We start from the raw sequence: 17,146 nt of genomic DNA, 5'->3' as shown, positions 1-17,146 counted from the left end.
TGTGTTCCAAACTCTCGTTTGTGTTATTCTTTCTCTTTCTCTCTCTCTCTCTCTCTCCAGCTGTACCAAGGACGTAAACATCCAGCTGTGGATCGAATCTGTGTGGGTGTGTCACCTGGAGAGGTACGGCATCTGTGTGGGTGTGTGTGTGTGTGTGTGTGTGTCAGTCTTGGGAGTGTGAATATGTGATTGATGTGTGTGTGTGTGTGTGTGTATGTGTCAGTCTTTGTCAGGGTGTGAATATGTAATTGATGATTTATTTATCATAAGCTGTGTGGCTCAAGGCAACTACAGAGAGCAGTCCCAAAGAGCACATCTTGATTTGGGTGTATAAAAGGGAAGCCCACAGCCTCTCTTGGTCCATTTCTGCTGAACCCTACAGCCCCCAACAGCCCACACTGTTTATAGATCATATGTTCTCTTGACTAGAGCACATCTCCTACTCGAACTGCCCAGCCAACAAATCAGCTCGCATGCCAATACGTCCCTTGTCCAAGCAGCCATATGCAATGTAAACCTAGCAACAAGAGTAATTAAGATTTGGAATGTGCACAGGATGTTGGATACTACAGGAGCTGGCCTTGGATGGACTCTGTGTGCTTTGGCAGCTCCAGCTAGACCGTCATTACAGACCCTACAGAGAGGGAATAGCTTCTCCAGACCAAGACCAACCAGACAGCCTGTGTGAAGGCTCAGCAGTGAGACCAGCTTGTCTCACTCTTTCCCTGTCTGTCTCTCTCTCTCTCAGTGCTTTGGTCTTTTGGGTGTGAATGGAGCTGGAAAGACAACCACCTTTAAAATGCTGACTGGAGACATTGATGTCACCTCAGGAGAGGCTGCCGTCACTGGGCACAGGTGAATGAAAATAACGTAGAATAAGAATTCCTTAGTCACTTCAGAATGGCCCCTCAATGCAATAGTCATCTGTCTACCCTGACCGGTCATTTTGTAAAAGTCATCCTGATTTGTGTTTCACCTCTCCACAGCATCCTGACCAACATCCTGGATGTCCATCAGAATATGGGCTACTGCCCTCAGTTTGATGCCATCGATGAGCTGCTCACCGGCAGAGAGCACCTGCACATGTACGCCCGCCTGAGAGGGGTCCCCGAGTCGGAGATCAGCAGGGTGGCTACTCTCTCTTAATCTGTTTCGCCGCTCACTTGTTTTCCTTTTTTTGAGCTCGCAGTAGAATGCTGTTCATCCCCCAGGCCCCAGCCTTGTGTGATGGACCATACTACTAACACACACAATCTTGGTAATATTCTTTTCACTCATATACACTTTAATTTCTCTCTCTCCCTCTCTGTCTCTCTCTCTCCCTTTCTCTCTCTCTCTCTCTCTCTCTCTCTCTCTCTCTCTCTCTCTCTCTCTCTCTCTCTCTCTCTCTCTCTCTCTCTCTCTCTCTCTCTCTCTCTCTCTCTCTCTCTCTGTCTCTAGGTGGCTGAGTGGGCCATCCTAAAGCTGGGTTTGTCTGAGTATGCAGGTCGCAGTGCCGGCACCTACAGTGGAGGGAACAAGCGCAAACTCTCCACGGCCATCGCCATGATTGGCTGCCCAGCCCTGGTGCTGCTGGTGGGTAGAGCTTCACTGCAGCTCTCCGTTGTCCTGGAAGTGGTGATCAACCATGTTGATGCTGGTGTGTGTGTGTTTGTAGGACGAGCCAACCACCGGCATGGACCCCCACTCCCGTCGCTTTCTCTGGAACTCCATCATGAGCGTCATACAGGACGGACGCGCCGTGGTGCTCACCTCACACAGGTATGGACCCACATCCTTACCCACTCTATAGCACACCTCACACAGGTATGGACCCACAACCTTACCCACTCTATAGCACACCTCACACAGGTATGGACCCACAACCTTACCCACTCTATAGCACACCTCACACAGGTATGGACCCACATCCTTACCAACTCCATAGCACACCTCACACAGGTATGGACCCACAACCTTACCCACTCTATAGCACACCTCACACAGGTATGGACCCACAAACATACCCACTCTATAGCACACCTCACACAGGTATGGACCCACAAACATACCCACATCTCTGCCATCCGCCTTTTGTGGAAGAGTTGAAGCAATTGATGTTAACAGGATCTGGTTAAATCAAAACGTTATGTGTGTTATATTTAACCAATACATCGTGTGTCCAAAACGTTATGTGTGTTATATTTAACCAATACATGGTGTGTCCACTCCAGCATGGAGGAGTGTGAGGCCCTGTGCACTCGTCTGGCTATCATGGTCAACGGCACCTTCAAGTGTCTGGGCACCATTCAGCACCTCAAATACAAGTAAGCACATTTAACATGGAAACAGATTTAGATCTATTGCAGTGGCTGCTATTGTCTGGTGAGGATATTTCATTGGCATTTTACAGCATATAATGTAGGATTAGAAAACCCATTTCTGTTAATTACAGCAATCTAACATAATGGCACAGCAGTATTGTGAAATGAAGTGATAAAGGCTCGTCTATATTAATGAGAAAAGGAGTACAGACAAAAGGAGGAGCGATGGACCCAGTTTTCTGAATTCATTGTGCTTTGCATAGAAATGTTTATTGTAATGTTAAGTGTATCATGATTGTTCTTAAAGTGTATCATGATTGTTATTAAAGTATATCATGATTGTTATTAAAGTCTTTAACACGGCTCTTCACTGTGCTGCGTGTCGGGGTCCGGTTCGCCCTGTCGGGACTTATTTTCCCAATAATGACCGGCGTTCTATACATTATCCCTTACATATCATGATTGTTATTAAATTACATACATGTTGGTATTAATTTACTAATTGGGCCCTCAATGGACACATTCAACAGTATACAGGTGTTAATGGGTGTGGTGGAACAGCGGCCAATAGGACTGCCCAGGTTCAGCTCCTCAACCCACAACCCACAAGTCTGTGTTGCTGAAGATAAAAGTGTCTGCTAAATATCTTTAACTTTAGAATACATACGTCTTCACACCGTTGCTTCTATTAAAAGGTGCATTGTGGAGGAAATATTCATTTACATATCACGTTTCAGTGTCTGTGTGAGAGTGTGACTAACTTCAACTAAAAGACGAGACATTTGCTGTCTTTCTCGGTTGCCTATAACAGCCCATATGGTTTCCTGAGAGAAGGATTCGAGTCAGATTCCCTGTGAAAATTCATTGTCAGGCCTACCCTGTACGTTGCCTTAATGCCTTACCAAGCCAAAATTTGACGAATTAGGAGTAAGACTACCAATACACCCCATAATGCAAAAAAGCATCTTTAAAGGTGCTCTAAGCGATGCTGGGTAACGTCACTTCTGTTGACTTTCAAACAAAACAGAGAGCTAGCTTGCTACTTCTTCCCCCTCCCTCCCGTGCTGCTCCCATGCAATTGAAACTCTGCTAAACGCGCATCTCGTCTGTGATTTGCTGGAACAGTTTGTTACTGTATGTTTTTATGGGCTAGGTTTGCCCAGGTTGTTTTTGTTGCCATTTTTGGAGCCTGGGCTGTCCACAGAGATCGTGCTTTTCTACAGTGTATTCAGGACACAGACAGCTAGCGGTTGGTTAGGTGATGTTTTCAGGAAGTGACATAAAATGTTTTAGCCTAAAAAACACGTGGCATAGCTTAGAGCACCTTTAATATTAAAAATGTTGGATAAATCCCCTTTAGGTTTGGTGATGGGTATGTGGTCACCATGAAGATCGGGGCTGCCAAGGAGGGGGCCGCCCCGGACCTGAACCCGGCCGAGGCCTTCATGGAGAGCACCTTTCCCGGCTGCATCCAGCGGGAGAAGCACTACAACACGCTCCAGTACGAGATTGCCACCTCCTCTCTGGCGCGCATCTTCCAGCTGGTGCTGGCCAACAAGGAGAGGCTCAACATCGAGGACTACTCCGTCTCTCAGACCACACTGGACCAGGTGAGCTATGCCGCCAGACTTCCGTTATAGCCTCAGGCCAGCTTTGTAGGTATATAACAAAGTCAATTGAACATTTTCACACAAATACAACTACTATTGAGAAAAGACATCGTCATTGAGTCTTCCACATACAGTACATTAGTATGTCTAGTCAAGCACGAGCAGAATCCTCTATCTATAACCATGCGCAGACAGTTCAATTAACTTTTTTAAAATTAGCTGCTTCAGTGACTCTGCTATGACAGCCTGGCACTTTGACATGAAGGAGGTAAGCGGCTGTTTTCCTCAAGAGGGGGAATATGTGCCTCCTGCTCTCACTATGGCATTCTTTCCACTTCATTCTCTCACACTCTCCAACTAGCTGTTATTAAATCAGTACTTGCTAAATGTGGAATCTGTCTGTCAGGGGTGAAGCATTGTTTGGTACTGTCAGACTGTCATGCCAGTCAGAATAAAGACACGTATGGAAAAGAGAGAACAAGTCCCCTGTGACTCCTTGATTTAAAAGCAATTACCTAAAGCAATTTAGCAACATTGTCTTACTGCTATTTTTAAAGTGCTGTAACAGATACGATCATGATGTGTAAAAGATACTTTGCTCCTTTATTTAGTTGAGAATGCCATGGAACCGAGGGAGACTAATTATAGCATAAAGACTTGAGGCCTTTGTGTCACATTTATTCCTGACATCAGAAGTCAAGCATGGAGCAGTGAAAGTTTTTGCCGGTCTCACCCTCAGTCTAGCATGCATGTATCTGGAGTCATATGACCCCCATACCTTCTCCTTGGCTGTTAGAAGGTGAGGGCGGACATTTTGGCTCCCTGCCTCCCAGTTTCACTCAGTCCTCTGCTCTCTCTGTTGCTGCAGGTGTTTGTGAACTTTGCCAAGCTCCAGTCCAGAGAGGAGCACACTATGGTGCTGCACCCCAGGGCTGCGGGCGCCAGGCGGGATGTCAAGGTCACGCCGGAGAAGGCAAAGAGCTGAGGATCCGGGGAGGGGGTGGGGGGCTGTTGGAGCCGCGTGAACCACCACGATGACTCAGAAGGCCATCTGCTCCTGATCTGATCTGATCTGATGCTACTGCTGGTGCTGTTGCTGTTGCTACTTCTGGCACCGACTCCTGTTGTGGAGTTTTCTTAGACAAAGACACTTACTCAAACGTTGTCCCGTCGCGAGATTTAGCACACGCTCCGAAAACACTTCAGCTTGCTTTGAACTTTTTATGCCAAGGCCTTCTCTCAGTATTGGCTTTCTGTTAGAGATGTGAATCAACGCCGTGAGATGGAGAAAAACAGAATCAAATGCATCGGACACGGATAGTTTTGCTGATTAGCACTTTATTGAAATCGATCAAATTATTTTTTTACTAATGCATTTTTTTGATAAGAGACTTCAAATAGTGCAATAGAGTTTTTATGAGAATGCTCTTGCCACTGAGATGACATTGTCTAAGCCTCCACAAAGCCCTTCTTGCTTAAGGCTCTTGTTCCAGGTAGAAAAGCATTTCATTGCACAAAATTGCTTGATCAGGGTGTATTTTCCTCTGCTCACACCCTGAGCTGAGATTGCAGTTCAAGATTTTGATTGATTCAAGTCTTTTTCATGAAAACTGTCATGTTTTTGTCTTTGTGTGAATATTAAACACACACATATACTGTACAACATCACTCTATTTGGCATTTTAAATGGTTATTCTCTAAATGTGGTAAAGAATCAGCCATCTCTAGTCCTGAAACGATGCTCTTTGAACAATGTTTAAGGTCACAAGCGGTGTATAATACCTGCTAAGTCTGAAGGTATCCTGAGGTCTGGTTATGTTACGCTGTTGTCCACTATAAGGATTTTGGTTTCTCAGTGAGGTTTTAAAGGGCGGAAAAGAGTCTGATAAAAGCCAAACCATCTCAAGCGAGCCCCGCATTAGCACACACACACACACACACACACACACACACACACATATTGCTTTGTCCTATAACATGAATTCATATTAGATGGGTACTATAAAAAGGTTCTTGAAGGATTTTATGATGGCTTTCCCAAAGGCTTTTCAGTGCTATGATCAACGTACCTTGAAGATTATGGCCATCCGTTGTCTTAACAATGTCACTCAGTAAGTGGTATGGTAATAACAGAACAGCTGTTTACACTGAGCGCTTGGTGTCAGTTCCTTGGCGTTGCTGTAGAGTGTGTTTTGCTTGTCTCTATTTTTAACAGTAGAACAGCTTGTGCGTACCCCTGCTGATCATCAAGCTGCAAAAGCTGCCCTACAGAGACTGTTCTGACACTCTTCGTCGACGGATCCAGATGTGATGGTGAGGACCAAACCACTGAATGTCAATCAAACACTGGGAGATGCTGCTTTGGGAGTCCCCTGCTCTCTCTGTTTCCTTCTTGCTTTCTTTCTCTCTCTCTCCTCAAAGGATGAAAGGCAGAATAGGCATCCGTAGATTAGGGTAGTCTTTAAAGTCCCGCGTGTAGGTTTTGTGTTTGCCCTTTGCCCAGATGGTCATTTGGATGAAGCCCAGAAACGCAAACAGGGCCACTACAGAAAGAGAGAAGAATGGCTACAGAAACAAAGGCATTTTCATATTTCATATTCCATGTCTCATTAGTGGGAAAGTCTAAATATTTGAGGACTCTTTATTAATACATCCGCACTTTAAATTAATGAAATGATGAATGCCATGCACAGAAGACATCTCAATCAGTATTTATACAGGTGTACAGGTGTAAGGTACAGTCTTATATACGTACCTGGAACACACTGTGTCATGATAGAGAGGCTGACCCAGGCTCCTACCTGAGAGACAGAGTGGCACCACACAACGAGTCACTGACCACACACAGCTTATGATGATGATTTCTTATCAGACCCGTCATGTTAGCCGACTTACCTCGTATGTGTAATTGGGACAAGACACAAAGAAGAAAAGCCATGTGAAGGGGTTCTTAGTTGGGCTGGGGAACCTTCTGCTCCTAGGCCCTGTCCAGCCAACATAAACATAGAAGAACAGACATATGAGACATACTGTACATGCTGAAAGATTAGGTCAACTGTTGTCAAAGCTGTCAGCAACATTTTATTACAACAGCCGGTGTCAAAACGGTCAGCAAAGTTTCACTAAATGTGTTTGCAGGACAGTAGCCAGCACAACAATCAGGCGAATCTCATGATTAGAGTGTCATACAGTGGACATACTGTCCAGTAGCTTTTTTACCTTCTCCTCTGAGGTTGTTCAGGGTCAGATGGATGGAGAAATTCCCTGCTTCACACAACTGTAAGCACACCACACATGCATCACTCATGCACTCTGAGAGACATGTATCAGCACAGCATTCTTAAAAGAGGAATAGAATACGTTCAGTGTAGTAAGTGTACTAAAAGCTTAATATACGTACTACAAATGCAGCCAGCGAATAATTCACTTGCATTTCCCCATATGCTGCAAAAGAAATCATTACAATGTGTTATTGAAAAAGACTTGTTATCTGTTATCGGGATAGAGTATAGGCTTATCTACTAGTGAACTTACATGGTGGTGTGTAGAGCGGGTGGTTGATGTAGTATGCCAACCAGGCTGAGAAACCCCAGTAATAGACACAATTCTGCCAGAAGAACCAGGACACAGAAATAATGAGCTGCCAGATATAAGAGATACTAAGCATATATACCACTGGCCTTATCCTCTATTACTTCAGAGATAAAGTTTTGCTGTTTTCGGTGTGTATCTGTTGTTCTCTCTTAAATGTTTATTTTCGTAGTGCACTGAAGGAAGTCCCATCCCCTGACTCGTGTCCAGTGGGTTACTGGGGCTGTTATTGACTAGGTGTCCCGGATCGACCCATCTGCCAACAGCCCCCGTCACAGAGTAGCTCATGCGTGTGCTCCCCCCGAGCACTACCTACCCTCGCTATTGTCCTCAGAGGCATGGTGCCATGGGAGAAACGGTGCACAAATATAGTTTCAATTAACCTCTTGATGTAGTGGAAGGAGTGACAGACACAGGCCAGACTGCAGAAAGAGAGAAGAGGAGAGGAAAGAAGAAGGGAGGAGAGGAGAGGAGGGACAGGGGCATAAGAATAGATGTTATAACAACAGTGCAAGGGGAGGGGGGGTATGGAAAAATTAAGATTGGAGGGATAGAGTCTGCAAATGAGATGGTATGTGACCTCGAGGAGCAGGATATACAGATGGCATGTGAGCCCGAGGACCAGGATATAGATACTGTGAGTGGCGGGAGGCATGGAGGAGAGGGACAAAAGGAAAGAACTAATTGAGATTGATCCGGGGGGCGAGGGTGAAGCGTAAATGTGCTTACCTGACCACAGGATGGGGGCTGGTGGTGAAGGCGTACTTGTGTGTGTAGATGTAGGGCATGCGGAAGTAGAAGAGGAGGTAAATGAGCAGAGGACCGATGTACTCAGCCAGGAACACCTGCAGCACCAAAAAAACCCAGCCTGTTACTACACCATTCTGCTCTGCCTTAATGATGCTGGAATGTCGTAGTATCATAAGAACATGGAAGTGGTAGGTACAGTAAACAGCATTTCAGGATCGAAAACTACCACAACTAGTGGTCATAATTATTCAGTTCTCTTAAAGAAGTTTCCAAATGTGTCCTTACCATTGTCCACCCCAGCTGAGGCCCAAGGTCTCTGAAGTACATCGTTGCCGTGGTCCCCACAGGGAGACTCTGGAGCACGTCTTCATCCCTGAGGGCCTTCCCCTCTGAGTAGCCGGTCAAAAGCACACAGAGAAGTCAACCAAAACCTTAATGTGACTGCAATTACAGTGACTGCTCATTTATATAGACAGAGAAGAAATATGACAGTCCAATTTTACTAAATTGCCTTTTCTGTTATTTAAATGTCATTAACATTATTATAGTCTGGGATTTTTTAGAATAATACCACTCTGAATGCTAAATCTCTGTTGATTAAAGTCTACTTTTAGCCTGGCCATCTTTTTTTCCTAGAATATCAAGGTGACCCCTTTCCTGACCTGGTTCTTGGATAAAGTGCTAAAAGAAAATGAAACAATCAATTTTCATAAGCTCCCAGTATAGTGCTCTAATCAGTCCATTTCTCAGAGATAGCCTCCAGAGATAACCTGAGGCTTTGGGATGGTGGCAAAACTATTCTACACAATTCTGAAGAGTCAAAGCCACTCACTACTTCATGAGGATGTGGTCAGTGGTTACTACAACAGACGTCTCGGTCTCACACAATAACGTTCATAACACATGAAGTCAACAGCAAGTTTAACACATGAATCCATGAAGACTGTCAGACTATTTGGGAGTTTTGAAGACAACGTGACTCACTGGGGTCCAACTTCAGAGACTGTCTGGAAGGATACCACTTTGGGTCTGAGGGAGAGTGATAGATAGACAGACAGACAGACAGACAGACGGATATTAAGCTAACTGGTCAATACAGATATCAAGCTTCCAGAGCCCGCAAGCTAGCCCCAGGCCTGACAAACCCGCAGATCAATGTGGGGAAAAAATGGTATTGCTACAGTCAATGGTTTACTTTTCAAAGTGGTCACATGGTAGATTTCAGCACATGTTGCCCACCGCTCTCATAATCACCCACAATAATTATTTTAGTTTACTTTGAGACAGAAAACTAAAAATATGGCAAGTCAAGGACTCTGGTATCATCACTACAAACGTTTACACTGAAAACTTACATGACTTGTGAAAAAGACTCTTTATGTCTCCTATGGTTGAGTGTGGATCCACCTAAAAGAAGATAAATTACTAAACTAATGCAAGATTCACCACTAGCTGTATTTCATTTTGAGGCAGAATGAAAATTAATCTTTACCTTCTCCAGGAAGCAGAGCTGCTCTTTGGTCCTAGAATCCAGAATTTCCACCTAAAATGATACCGACACATCAGTTCAGGATCTGTAAAAGTCAGTGAGACACAGGGAGAGAAAGAATTCTGTACGAACATGGCATAGTAAAATGAGGTTGACGGTTCCATTCCATCACTATAAATCAGCACTTGGCAAAGCTCTGTAATCTGAACCCCCATGGTCAGGGCATATCACATTTCATTACAGCTCTCTCTGTGAGCATGCCTCTCTCCACTAATAGGAGGGTGGGTCAGATCATGGCTGACCGGGGCCTGGTGACCAGGCCACCCTACTGGATCCTCCCTCCTCGGGGGGTTCATAGGATCAGTGGGGTATGGGGGCCATTATTTCAGACAAGCCGAGCCAGTCTAGCAGTGACTCACAAAACAGCGCTCGAACCATCTGTTCAGGGACAAACAAACCATGTGGTTTCAGCTAATGCTTCTCCGCTGGCAAAAGTCTGAGAGTGCAGAGTCCACACAAGGTCCCAGGTCAACAAAATAGCTTAATTGCATTCCCAAGAAATAAAGCATGAAAACATTAGATTGCTTTTTTAGAGCAGTCTGTCAAAGATTTTACAATTTTAAAATTGTTTACTCAATTTCCAAGAAAATAGGCATCCGTGTTGTTTAACCCCATCAGGGCAGCCATTGGTTGTGTAGAAACTGGTGCCAACTGTCCCCCTCTGTCTATCATATTAAGCCCGCCCCATGTTTAGCCTTTTCTTTGACAGGAGGAGAGTGAAGAGATGACAGGAAGTTAGTGAGGAAGAGATGTGGAGGGAAATGACCCCAGGCCGGACTCAAACTTGGGTCCTTGTGGGCAATGAACCAGTTCATGGTAGGGACGCCGACGCTACGCTCAGCTATTCTCACCTTTTTTACCCCTTACCTGATTACATCCCTGTAAACAGACCTTACCAAGACCTGGATTGACACCTGTAATCTGCCTCACTGCAACAGACTTTGACAGGGTCACACTACCTAGTAGCTTGTTCATCTTGAATTTCTTGAATTTCCCCTTGGGGATCAATAAAGTATCTATCTATCTATCTATCTCCCTGCATGTTTCTCCTCCTCATTGGCGATCAACTCTTCCAGCGTGCATCCTCCCCTATTCCTTTAAACCTCCACAAAAACTCTACACCGCTTCGAGAGCTCTGGGCAGGCCTAATCCTCTTACACAGGGCCCCAGGAGGATCTACTTCAGCCGCCGGCTGCTCAAACGGATATTGATCATTGCACAGGGTCCGCACCCGGCCAGCCATTCAGCCAGTCAGTTAGTCAGCCTCAGGCCACACACTAGACTAGGATTCAATGTTTATTTACCCTGAACATTGGCCGCCAGTCGTTTGAAATAAACAGCTCCACACTGATCTCCTCTGAGATAAGTTAGTCCAGTCAGAGAACGCTACAGTTCTTTTCTTCTCTTTTGCCTTACCCTGGACGCATCCAGTTGCAATGCAGATCTTTTTCATCTTAATTAGACCATGTCAGCTCTGATCTACAGTGTTTGCAAGGGGGGTTGGGAGGTATGTGTGAGGGGGTGGGGGAGCAATTTGCCCTGAAAGCACTTGGTATACTGTGCAGCTCAGCAGAGCTGTCACCCTTTAAATTGCTCTTTTACTGGACGCTGTAATAACCGCCTAATGGATACCTGAAGATTTGCTGAACGAACAGTGCCAGGCCAAAAAATACTCACTCGTGGACAATACGGGACCATTCGGCCCAAGCCTAGACCAAAGGTTCTGAACACCATTGCTTGAACCCTGGATGCCATTGTCCGGCTGCCAGCTCGGCACAGAGCCCCCAACGGGCATCGTAATTACTTTTCTGCTTACACAAACACCATTATGGATAAGGGGCAATTAATCCAGTCCCTACTCCAAAAAAAATTAAGGGTCAGCGATTGCAGTTGTATCATGTAAAAGCATGCGTGTTCACCATGTCACGATGCCCTTGTAATTGTAATTATAGTAATATTGGTGCCCGAGGCCTTCAGAGACCTGCTAGTGAGGGAGACACACGGGGTGTCATGACTCCACAAAGGGTGTTGCGACACACCACCTTCCACGCATGGCTGGTACAAGTAAACATGCAGACACAGCGCTAATAAAGTCATTTGTTGACTAATTATGCGTCTGAACAGGGACGACTTGCAATTGTAGGTCATGGAAGCTCTTGCCATTGGTATTAGCCTACTTTGCAGATGGCTAGACACTCAACACAGTATCTTGGCTGCTTCGTCAACAAAGAACAGATGTATACGTTTACCCTAGGAAGAATGTACCATTGCCACTAAATCTGAGCTCTATATATGAAATTAACCCAACAGTGAACCCAACAGAAATGTATGACTTTTACTGCCCTGTCACTGAATTACATAATGTAATCTGCTATATAATCTGTGCTATATGAGTTACCACTGTCAGTATGCTTTACTCTAATAACTGTAGCCGGTAGTTGCTCTATTATTTAAAGGGCTCTCTTGCAGACGTATGCATTTTACACCAACACGGTGTTCTATTGCTGAAAGGGACTTATATCAAACTTGGATTGCTATTTATCATTGTGGATGAAAGAGGGAGGAGTGCAGGGGAGTGTGTGTGTGTGTGTGTGAGAGAGAGAGAGAGAGAGAGAGAGAGAGAGAGAGAGAAAGCGCACACACAGACACATAGACAAAGACCCAAAGAGTAAATCAGGTCTTTTCTGCCAACTGACCAGAGTCATCAATAAAAAGCACTCAGCTGATTTCCGAGCGCTCCCCCATTGACAGCAAGCCCTAAATCTGCCCTGAGTTCCCCAGCGCTGGGTAAATACAGATGTAATGATGAAGGATGGAGAAGGCCACAGTTTCTCACGGTTCATTGCAAAACAGCACTTCAGACAAGCTGATCCATATTAAACTCTATGAAAGAGACACAGGAACTATAAAATTGAAACCCTGCTTGCAATACAATGTGGGTGGTGTATCACTGTGGAAAATTATGACAATATCTCTTCTTAAGTGCTCACTGAAAGTCCCTGGTAAAAACAGCACAAATGTAATACTCTACTTTAAACTATACCAGTTCCATTAACACCATAAGGGTATTTACTAGCCTTAGCCATTAATAAATGACTATTAAACTTAAGTCCTAACATAACTAACCAAACTGGTGTGTGCTAATCCGTTAGCACTTCTGCACTTGCTTTCACTGTTTATGGTGCAAATACCATCAAGGGCATTAAATTGTTGACAGGTGACAGGCCTGTTTCTCACGCTGGCCACTGAATTACATATTAGCCTGTTTGCAGTTACTCTGCAGATTACGACACCAATACACCAACACAGTATATGTTAGTTAATCGCAATAAATCTGGTATATGATGTTTCAAAAGCACGTAAAGTTTTACAGTGTTTACAGGTCAAACACTCCCCCATCAGGGAACATTTGGTTCCAGAGGGAGGGGACCAGAAGCGTGCTCAGTGGGTTTAGGGTTTCACTGAGCCATAATAAGATTTCAACAGGTCGTAATGAGACCAGACCAGCTGGGTTTCTCAGAAGAAGCCAATACTTCACCTGCTTTGTTGTCAACATTCACAGGTGAAATTATGTAACAACTGAAATCATATTAGATAGATAGATAGATAGATAGATAGATAGATAGATAGATAGATAGATAGATAGATAGATACTTTATTGATCCCCAAGGGGAATTTCAAGCATATTACAATTTCTCCAGATTTTGTGTTAAACACCACTAAGATAAGATGAGAAGAGTTCAGAGATGAGGAAATTTAAATTCCATGGTTTGTTTCACTGAAGATACGTATAGTCACACTGCTTCCTCATCTGTGGTGGCCTCTCCAATATAGTTTCAATGGTTCCTGTATTTGTGGTTACATGTGCAGACCGTAGACTAATAGTAACAACATAACAAACAATAAAATAACATAATAAGATGGAAGTGGATTTTTGGAAGTGTAAACATTGGGGACTAAAACAATGTTAATTAGAGTAGTTTTTGAGTAAGACCGGAATATGCATTTACAACGAAAGAGCACAGCCTTGGGGGCCAGTTTGCTATATATGAAAGTAAATTGCTGCTTTAAGCCACTGGCAAGGCTCAACATATCATTACACTTTTGTGATACTGTGGAGAGGTAGCCTGACGAGCCAGACCCACATTAAAATGTAGGGTCTGGGCACTCATCGTTCACAGTGCTCAGTCCGAGGGGCGGGATAATCGGTTGTCTTTCAAATTCCCTCTGCACGCAATGGACAGCGCTATGAGTCCTGGAGCTAGTTGGCTAGTTCAAACGTTTGCCAACTTAATAAAAGCTTAACTCGTGTCACACTGTTCGCCAACAGCAAAATTATCTTTGTTTTCAAGTAGCAGGGAATTCAAGCCAAACCGTTGCAACTCTGCCATCAATCATTATGTTAAGCCCGCCTAACGACTCTATACACGATTTGATTGGCCTGATAGAAGTTTAATTTTTTGAGCTCACAAGCCAAAGGAGAGTTGCTAGACTAGCCCTGGAAGCAAATGTAATTTGCTGCCGCTAGGGTGCGTCTAGATTTCTAGGCTAGTGGGGAGGGTCCCTTGAGACAAACCAAAGACATTTCAACTTTGTAAGTGTACAGATAGGGTACAGAAAGGACTGTTTGTGCAGTCAGTGCTTTACCTACATTCTTCTTCCGATTGTCGCCATCTTGCTATGAGAAGTCCATACAAGTTGATTACCAAATGCAGAACAAGCTACTGTCATTGGAAGCAAAAGGAGAAGAGTTTCGGCAATCAACTTGTATGGACTCTCTTCCATTGACTGGAATAATGGTAAGGTAATGCACTGACTGCATAAACAGTATTTTTAATGCCCTTTCTTTAATTTAAACTTACAAAGGTAAACATACTTACGTTTGTCTGCAGAGACCATCTCCATAGTAGCATACTGTAGATGTCTAATGATTTATGAGCCGAGTTAATGGGTTAAAGGTGTAATTTCTACTGATGTAGCAAAGCTGCCCCCAAAGGCTATACTATATGCTATTTACTGTAGTCATAAATGGATTTTCCAGTCTTACTCAAAACTGCATCGATTTAACTACCCTAGGTTGTTCTAGACAAGAGTTTGCCTTTAAGCATCTGACTCTGCACACATTTTACTCTTTTGACCAACACCTGAAAAGAAACTAGCAAAACTTTGAAGTCAGTCAAAGCAGAACGTCAAAGCAATTATGAATCATGAACATAGTCCATCTTATTCAAACATTCACTCAACTTACATATCAAGTACCTTTTACAATTTCTTATCTTTACTTGGCTCTCTCTTTTTCCTTTAGTCATTTGAAAAAGTGCAGACTCTACACATACTTTTGTGATGCTGCATAAATGAATTTAAGCACTTTTGACTTTTAATCTTTTACTCTACGACAAAAGGTCTTACCTCAAAGAAAATGGTTCTGCTCATGTTGGTGGTGTGTCTGTCTCCTCTGGCTTACTGTAAATCCTCCAGAGGTCTCTCTGACAGAGACAGCTCCTATACCTTCCCAGCCACAGACAGACCCACTGATCATTCCCCATCTCATGCCTTCCCTTGCCCCTCTCTCTCTCTTTCTCCTCTACTCCCTCTCTCTCTCTCTCTTTCTCGCTCTCCCTCCCTCCCTCCTCCTTCATCTCATCCTTCTCTTCCTCTTTTTTTAATCTGCTGCTCTACTGTCAGTCCTTTTCTCCTTCCCCTCCCTTCTCTCCCTCTCTCTCTCTCTCTCTCTCTTTCTCTCCCTCCCTCCCTCCTCCTTCATCTCATCCTTCTCTTCCTCTTTTTTTAATCTGCTGCTCTACTGTCAGTCCTTTTCTCCTTCCCCTCCCTTCTCTCTCTCTCTCCCTCTCTCTCTCTCTCTCTCTCTCTCTATCTCTCTCTCTCTCCCTCCCTCTCTCTCTCTCCCTCTCTCTCTCTCTTCTCTCTCTCTCCCTCTCTCCCTCTTTCTCTCTCTTCCCTCTGCTCCCCCCTCTCCCTCTCCGTTTCTCTCTCTCTTCTCTCTCTAGCTGCTAAGAAATCTGAGAGGCATGCATTGCACACGCGGGGTTTGGGAGTCAGGGGAAGCCCTCTGTTGGTCAAACTGGGCAAAAATAGAAAATAGCCTCTGACTTATGGCCAGGAATCTGCTGTGATACACACAAAACATACATAAATGCACATGCACGCACACATACACACACTCACACACAAACACACACTTGCATGCATGCACATAGAGCCAATGCCGAGCATTAACCCTCAGCCACTGCCACGCATGTTCTGTCATCAGCAGAACTGGATCCCTTTTGGGGCTTACAGCTGGTCGCTTGGCTTAGGCTAGAGAATCTGTGGGTCAGAGACAGATAACATACCTCAAACACCACAGCTCATGCCGGTCTGCTCAGACCAAATTCCCTATATTGCATTTCTTCCACAGTTTTGCCACATTAACATTGAGCACTATATGATGCATTGCCTCTTTGACAGTATTAGAAAAATAGATTTTATGCTCTTTTAACTTGCCCATGGTGTCAATTTGGAGCACCCTGGGCTTGCAGTCACAGGCATCAGGATGCACTACCAAGGAGGCAAATAATAATATCAGTATATCTGCATCAATGTTATTACAGCTGATATGAGCCCTCCAGTAGCAGGAGCCGACAACAACAAGCATGCAAATATGTCTCCTCCTCCTCCTGCCTGTTCTCCTTATCATTCCATCTTCTTTTCATTCTATTATCATCATGATTAGTGTTGTGGTGGATGCATCACATGCACTTTGAATGAAGCAAGATAAAACGCCATTCAAAGTACGCCTGTTTGCAGGAGGGATGGAGGATGCTAAAAAGAGGCTTTTGATTTGATGCTTCATTAGAAAGATACAGTAAGCAACTGATGAACTAACTGATGCATTTCTCGATCATACTGAAATATTTCAGGGAAAAAAAACCCTAATTTAATTCTCAAAGGTGCTGTTCAGTGCATTTGCTATCAGTTCTCCTCCGCCTGTCTTCAACATAGCACTTCGCCCTTTTGAAGTATCATGTGGTGAAAAGAACACAATCAAATGCATTTTCATCTCTGAACCACTCTCGGGACTACGCCTTAATAACAGTGTCACTGCGTCTGTCATCTGCCATCACTCACCCACTGCTCCATCAACTGGACTGGGACACTCCTGACCTCTACAGGATGGGGATGCTCTTGCATCTCTTCAGGGAAGTGTGTGGTGACAGCTGGGAGAGTTAGCTGTATGAGAGCAGAGGCCCAGCCTTTACCTCATATAACATCTTCATAAATCCCTCTACCATGCTCCCATTAATCACCAGTAGGCCTAATTATGTATGTTAAAGTTATTCCAG

General features: G+C 44.3%; 2 protein-coding genes across 2 annotated transcripts in view; one reads left to right on the top strand and one right to left on the bottom strand.

Moving 5' to 3' along the window:
- The window catches only part of abca4a (ATP-binding cassette, sub-family A (ABC1), member 4a), a 51,510-nt gene extending 46,612 nt beyond the window's left edge, over positions 1-4,898 (top strand). Inside the window, exons 42-49 of the mRNA XM_076291429.1 lie at positions 61-123; positions 749-855; positions 987-1,128; positions 1,441-1,575; positions 1,658-1,761; positions 2,214-2,306; positions 3,664-3,913; positions 4,782-4,898. Coding sequence (XP_076147544.1) covers positions 61-123; positions 749-855; positions 987-1,128; positions 1,441-1,575; positions 1,658-1,761; positions 2,214-2,306; positions 3,664-3,913; positions 4,782-4,898 — 1,011 coding nt within the window. The remainder of the gene's footprint in view (positions 1-60; positions 124-748; positions 856-986; positions 1,129-1,440; positions 1,576-1,657; positions 1,762-2,213; positions 2,307-3,663; positions 3,914-4,781) is intronic.
- A 1,430-nt stretch (positions 4,899-6,328) lies between these two features.
- On the bottom strand, positions 6,329-15,236 carry tecrl2a (trans-2,3-enoyl-CoA reductase-like 2a). The gene is made up of 13 exons (XM_076291244.1): positions 15,213-15,236; positions 9,747-9,797; positions 9,610-9,661; positions 9,239-9,283; positions 8,540-8,643; positions 8,234-8,349; positions 7,821-7,926; positions 7,448-7,520; positions 7,314-7,357; positions 7,133-7,190; positions 6,809-6,897; positions 6,669-6,714; positions 6,329-6,456 (listed from the first exon to the last, which is right to left on the bottom strand). The coding sequence occupies exons 1-13, from the start codon at positions 15,234-15,236 to the stop codon at positions 6,329-6,331; spliced, it is 936 nt and encodes a 311-aa protein (XP_076147359.1).
- Positions 15,237-17,146: the final 1,910 nt, after the last annotated feature.

The sequence above is a fragment of the Alosa pseudoharengus genome, unplaced genomic scaffold (genome assembly GCF_046254945.1).
Source record: "Alosa pseudoharengus isolate Yale_2024_CS ecotype anadromous, Long Island Sound unplaced genomic scaffold, YU_APseudo_1.1 YU_APseudo_1.1_scf_18, whole genome shotgun sequence".
In the NCBI taxonomy this organism is placed as follows: Eukaryota; Metazoa; Chordata; class Actinopteri; order Clupeiformes; family Clupeidae; genus Alosa; species Alosa pseudoharengus.
The sequence above is the reverse complement of the archived record's forward strand: the minus strand, read 5'-3'. Positions and strand labels throughout refer to the sequence as shown.